Source organism: Cucurbita maxima, unplaced genomic scaffold, assembly GCF_002738345.1.
Source record: "Cucurbita maxima cultivar Rimu unplaced genomic scaffold, Cmax_1.0 Cma_Scf00268, whole genome shotgun sequence".
Taxonomy (NCBI): domain Eukaryota; kingdom Viridiplantae; phylum Streptophyta; class Magnoliopsida; order Cucurbitales; family Cucurbitaceae; genus Cucurbita; species Cucurbita maxima.
Window position 1 is genome coordinate 30,054 of NW_019272284.1, and position 6,882 is coordinate 36,935.

The window sequence follows — 6,882 nt, forward strand, 5'->3', positions numbered from 1 at the left end:
GAGTACTCCCACGAGTTTGATCCCCCGCAACGACGATTTTTAATCTTCATTTGAATTCGAAAGTCGGTAGTGGTGAACCGTATGGTTTGGGTTTGTTCCCCAACAACGTAATTCGGGATTGGATTCCTTTTTCTCTCGTGTGCTAACAAATAATATATTTTCCACAGTTCGATGTTATACAGTAGTGAGTATTCTCGCTTGTCACTCGAGAGACCTGAGTTTGAACCCCGACAATAATAAACTTAATTTTCTTTTGACAATTTTCACCAGATTCGAAATTGGATTACTTATTCCAAATCTTCAATTGATAAAATCTAGAGCATTGACAATGGATCACTTTTTCTAAAGACGATTGGTAAAATCTGGAGAATTAACAAATAATTTATTATTTATGAGTTGTTGTAGTGGTACAGTGGGGAGTATTACCGCTTGTCACTCTAGTTATTATGTTCCAGAGGTCGTTGTAATACAAGGGTTAGAATTCCTGCTTGTCACTCGAGTGACCTGAGTTTGATCCCGAACTATAACAAGTTTAATCTTATTTTGACAATTTTAGTCGTATTCAAAATTGGATTACTTTTTGTAACAGCCATTGATAAAATCTAGTGTGTTGACGAATATTATATTTTTCGAATGTCTTCGTTGAAGAGAGGTGAGTACTCCCGCGAGTTTGATCCCCCGCAACGACGATTTTTAATCTTCATTTGAATTCAAAAGTCGGTAGTGGTGAACCGGATGATTTGGGTTTGTTCCCCAACAACAAATTTCGGGATAGGATTCCTTTTACTCTCGTGTGTTAACAAATAATATATTTTTCAGAGTTCTATGCAATACAGTAGTGAGTATTCCCTTTTGTCACTCGAGAGACCTGAGTTTGAACCCCAACAATACTATGCAATACAGTAGTGAGTATTCCCTTTTGTCACTCGAGAGACCTGAGTTTGAACCCCAACAATAATAAACTTAATTTTCTTTTGACAATTTTTACCGGATTCGAAATTGGATTACTTGTTCCAAATCTTCGATTGATAAATTCAAGAGCATTGACAATGGATCACTTTTTCTAAAGACGATTGGTAAAATCTGGAGAATTAACAAATAATTTATTATTTATGAGTTGTTGTAGTGGTACAGTGGGGAGTATTTCCGCTTGTCACTCTAGTTATTATGTTCCAGAGGTCGTTGTAATACAAGGGTTAGCAATCCTGCTTGTCACTCGAGTGACCTAAGTTTGATTCCAAACAATAACAAGTTTAGTCTTGTTTTGACAATTTTAGTGGGATTCAAAATTGGATTACTTTTTGTAACGGCAATTGATAAAATCATGTGTTTTGACGAATATTACATTTTTCGATACTCGTCGTTGAAGAGAGGTGAGTACTCTCACGAGTTTGATCCTGTGCAACGACGATTTTTAATTTTCTTTTGAATTCGAAATTCGATAGTGGTGAACCGGATGATTTAGATTTGTTCCCCAACAACGAAATTTGGGATTGGATTCCTTTTTCTCTCGTTTGTTAACAAATAATATATTTTTCAGAGGTCGATGTAATACAGTAGTGAGTATTCCCGCTTGTCACTCGAGAGACCTGAGTTTAAAACCCGACAATAATAAGCTAGATTTTCTTTTGACAATTTTCACTGGGTTCGAAATTGTATTACTTGTTCCGAATCTTCGATTGATAAAATCTAGAGCGTTGACAATGGATCACTTGTTCTAAAGACAATTGGTTAAATTTGGTGCGTTCACAAATAATTTATTTTTTATGAGTCGTTGTAGTGGTAAAGTGGGGAGTATTTTCGCTTGTCACTAGAGTTATTATGTTGCAGAGGTCGTTGTAATACAAGGGTGAGCATTCCTACCTGTCACTCGAGTGACTTGAGTCTGATCCCGAACAATAACAAGTTTAATCTTTTTTTGACAATTTTATTCGGATTCAAAATTGGATTACTTTTTGTAACGGCGATTGATAAAATCTGGTGTGTTGACGAATATTATATTTTTCGAAAGTCGTCATTGAAGAGAGGTTAGTACTCCCACGAGTTTTATCCCCTGCAACGACGATTTTAAATTTAGTGGTGAATCGGATGTTTTAGATTTGTTCCCCAACAACGAAATTCGGGATTGAATTCCTTTTTCTCTCGTTTGTTAACAAATAATATATTTTTCAGAGGTCGATATAACACAGTAGTGAGTATTCCCGCTTGTCACTCGAGAGACCTAAGTTTGAACCCCGACAATAATAAGCTTAATTTTCTTTTTGACAATTTTCACCGGATTCGAAATTGAATTACTATTTTCGAATCTTCGATTGATAAAATCTAGAGCGTTGACAAATAATTTATTTTTTATGAGTCGTTGTAGTGGTACAGTGGGGAGTATTTCCGCTTGTCACTCGAGTTATTATGTTCTAGAGGTCATAATACAAGGGTGAGCATTCCTGCCTATCACTCGAGTGACCTGAGTTTGATCCCGAACAATAACAAGTTTAATCTTGTTTTGACTATTTTAGTCGTATTCAAAATTGGATTACTGTTTGTTACGTCGATTGATAAAATCTGGTTTGTTATTAAATATTATATTTTTCGAAAGTTATCGTTGTAAATTGGTGAGTATTCCTGCGAGTTTGATCTCCTGGAGCGACGATTTTTAATTTTCTTTTGAATTCAAAATTTGGTAGTGGTGAACCGGATGATTTGGGTTTGTTCCCCAACAACGAAAATCGGGACTGGATTCTTTTTTCTCTCGTGTGTTAACAAATAATATATTTTTCAGTGGTCGATGTAATACAGTAGTGAGTATTCTCGCTTGTTACTCAAGAGACCAGAGTTTGAACCCCAACAATAATAAGTTTAATTTTCTTTTGACAATTTTCACCGTATTTGAAATTGGATAACGTGTTCCGAATCTTTGATTGATAAAATCTAGAGCGTTCACAATGGATAAATTTTTCTAAAGACAATTGGTAAAATCTGGAGCGTTAACAAATAATTTATTTTTTATGAGTCGTTGTAGTATATTGGTGAGTATTTCTGCCTATTGTCACAATCGCACTTTTAATGGCAACAGACTTTTGATTGTGCGGCAGCCAATTCGTTCTTGCGTCGTCTACGGCTAAGCGATGTATGCTCGAGCCTCTGGCCTCGGTTTTAGAAAGTGAGGGCAGAGATAGATTTTTTTAAGAGACGTTATATAAGCAAGCAAGAGAGAAATAACAACGACTTACCGTATATAATCTTGGGCAGGGGGAAGTTGAAAACTAGTCGTATCCTCCTATAGTACATTATGAGGCATTTCATGTCTGACTGGCCTAGACATGATATTTCTGAAACGTCATACTTTCTAGAAATATAAAAGTAAAACACTAGAATATGAAAAGACATGAAGGGTTGAGTTTTTCATGGGCATGCGGCCATGGGCAACTTGCCTTGGACAGAAATATAATAGTAAAACACAAGAATATGAAAAGACATGATGGGTTGGGTTTGTCATTGGCATGCGGCCATGGGCAACATGCCTTGGACTAGCATGACCGTGACATCCTCCCTCACCTAATTGGTTGACGTCCCTGTCAACCGACTACTTTCAAACCTTGCGATGTGGGTGGCGGCAGAGTCTACATTTTCAGCTCGTTCCCAGCTGGTTTCCTACATAGGGAGATTCTTCCATTTGACAAGAAATTTGCAAATCGTCCGTACAGGTCTTCCTATCTTCCTAACTCTGTCGGCTAGGATCTTCTCTATTTCTTTGTTGTCTCTTTGTTTCAGATCGATGCTCGGTCTCGGAATTACATTTAGCTGGTCCTCGTCCGGGTCTGGGTGATAGGGCTTCAAGTTGCTCACATGAATTACTGGGTGATATTTCATCCATGTGGGTAGCGCAACTCTGTAAGAGGTAGCCCCGATCTTTTTAAGGACTTCAACCGGGCATTCATATTTTCGAACTAGTCTCTGGTCCTTTTGACTGCGAAATCTTATCTGTTTTGGTCTCAACTTGATGAGGACTTGATCTCCTGCTCGAAATTGGAGGGGGCGACGCTTCTTGTCCGCCCACTTCATATGCTTGGAAGCTTTCTTTAAATATGTCCGAGATATATTTGTTGTCTGCTTCCATTCTCTTGTGAAGTTTTGAGCATGAGGGTTTTTTCCTGCATAAGAAGAATCAATAATATGAGGCGAAGGTGATTATAGTTCACTTACAATTTAAAAGGGACTCTTCCCCTTAGACGAGCTCGTTTGACAATCGAAATAGAATTGAGCGACATCTAGTAGTTTTATTCAGGTCTTCTAGCGAGCGTCGAGGAAGTGACGTAAGTATTCTTTGAGCAAGCAGTTGAACCATTCCGTCTGTCCATCGGTTTGAGGGTGATAGCTCGATGAGATGTTTAAAGTCGTTCCCAAGAAGGCAAATAATTTGGTCCAGATGGTGCCAATGAATCTACCATCCCTTTCATTGATGACGCTCGACGAAATGCCCCATAACTTGACAACGTGTTTGAAAAATAGTTGGGCTGTTAGTTCAGCAGAGCATAATTTTGGAGTGGGGACGAACGTCGCATATTTTGAGAACCGGTCTACGATAACCAAGATGGCGTCATATTCCCCGATTTTTGGGAGGTGTGTTATGAAGTCCAGAGATACACTTTCCCAAGGCCTTGTTGGCACAGGTAGAGGTTCCAAGAGTCCCGAGACTTTGGCTTTCTCAACTTTGTCTTGTTGGCAGATGAGGCACGTCTTGGTGTACTGCATGATGTTGTCCCGCATATTCGGCCAGAAGTACCTCTTTTTTATTAGGGCATATGTTCTTTGCCACCCAAGGTGTCTGGCCCATAAGATATCATGATATTCCTGAATGAGCTTCTTTCTCAGTTCACCCGTTCTTGGGACGTATAATCTATTTCCTTTAGTCATTAGAAGGTCTCCCTCGACCCAAAATTGTCGTGTCTTCCCAGCTTTAGCTAGCTTGACAACGACTTTGGCTGATGGGTCTCTGTGTAAATGTTCTTTGATGATGTCGCGCATCGATCCATCGATCTTACTTGAATGAATATGGGCTAACATGCACAAGGCCGCATGTTCACCCTTCCGACTCAGCGCATCGGCTGCTTGATTACTCTTCCCTACCTTGTATTCGAATTTGAAGTCGAATTCTGCCAGCGACTCTTGCCACCGGGCTTGTTTTTCCGTCAATTTTGGTTTATCGAAGAAGTGGCAGATAGCGCTGTTATCCGTCTTCACCATGAACTGTGATCCCAAGAGATACTATCTCCAGACTCATAGGCAATGGACTATAGCCAGCATTTCTTTTTCGGAGACAGTGTATCTCCATTCGGCATCATTAAACTTTCGACTTTCATAAACGATGGGGTGGACTTCTGGAATAAGGACACAACCTAGGGCAAAGTCGGAAGCATCTGTTTCTATTTCAAATGGCTTTATAACATCTACTAACCCGAGGACAGGACCCCTCGTCATGGTTGCCTTCAGATCTTCAAAGGTCATTTGACATTTATTTCACCACGACCAAGGGTGGACTTTCTTGTGGAGCTCTGTTAAGGGGGCGGCTCGTCGTGAAAACCCTTCGACGAACTGCCTATAGTAGTTTGCTAATCCTAAGAAGGACCGCACATCAGATATGGAAGTAGGGACTTTACACTCTTCGATAGCTTTCATCTTATCACTATCCATCTCGATCTGTCCACAACTGATGATATGTCAGAGGAAGTTGATGCATGTTTGTGCATAGGCACATTTTTCTTTCTTGACGTACAACTGATTCTACCACAGCTTGTCAAATATCAGCTTCAAGTGCAACTTGTGTTTCTCTAGGGTTGTGCTATATACAACTATGTCGTCGAGGTATACTATGACGAACTGACCGTAGCTGGGGCGTTTGTCAAGCCAAAGGGCATTTTCAGGAACACAAAGGCTCCATATCTTGTCACAAATGTCGTTTTGGACTCGTCCCCCTCGGCGATACGTACTTGGTAGTACCCTGATCGTAAGTCCAACTTCGTGAAGTATTTGGCCCCATGAAGAGTGATACCAAATGATATGAACCAAAAAACATCAATCATACAATATACTTCAATGACGTTGTGAAGAAAAAGTTGTCAAAATTATCAAAAGATGTTTCAATGCATGCCACATTGAAGAAGAGTGAAGCTTGATTGTTATAAATTTTGGGTGGGTTACAATTTAGAGTTTTTAGGACTTTTTATTTACTTTAGGTTACAATTACATAATGGTTAATTATGACCATTAAGTATGAATGTTACAATTCTTGGAATGCCTAGTAGTTTCATTTTGAGGCTATATAAAGCCATGTATGTTGTATTTGTAAGAGACTTGGAAAATGTAGTAAAAGAAGCATTTGTGCTCTTCTTTAGCCAATGGCTAAGTTTAGGTTGCATATAGAATCATTCAAGCTCGACATGATCAATCTTGCTTGTGGAGTGATTCGAATCTCAAACAAGTGTTTGAGATATTTGATCAACAAGAATCATTCAAGCTAGACATGATCGATCTTGCTTGTGGAGTGATTCAAATCTCAAACAATGTTCTTGCCTTGAGATATTCGATCAACAAGGTAATCCAAATCTTACTCCCTTTGTAGCGGTTCCTTAACTTATCCTTTGGTATCAGAGCTTCAAGCTCAAGCTCGGATATATGTTTCCTTTGCATTTTTTTTTCTCAATTTGATTTTTATTTATTTTTATATTTTTAGTTTTTAATCGACCCAGAGTTTAAAATTCAATCTTTTCTCTATATCAAATTTTGAGAGGTGAGAACGAGAGCTTCATTTGTGTAACTGAGTGTAAAAAGAGTGGCCTAAAATTCCTTCAGTGTATACTCGTGAGAGAGTGTTGTGAGGTCCATCGT

The 6,882-nt window shown here is 38.9% G+C and overlaps 1 protein-coding gene across 1 annotated transcript in view; it reads right to left on the reverse strand.

Moving 5' to 3' along the window:
- The window catches only part of LOC111474196 (protein Ycf2-like), a 14,166-nt gene extending 8,925 nt beyond the window's left edge, over positions 1-5,241 (reverse strand). Inside the window, 2 exon segments of the mRNA XM_023119393.1 lie at positions 3,700-4,148; positions 4,443-5,241. Of these exon segments, the coding sequence (XP_022975161.1) occupies positions 3,700-4,148; positions 4,443-5,241 (1,248 nt within the window).
- Between the last annotated feature and the right edge of the window lie 1,641 nt (positions 5,242-6,882).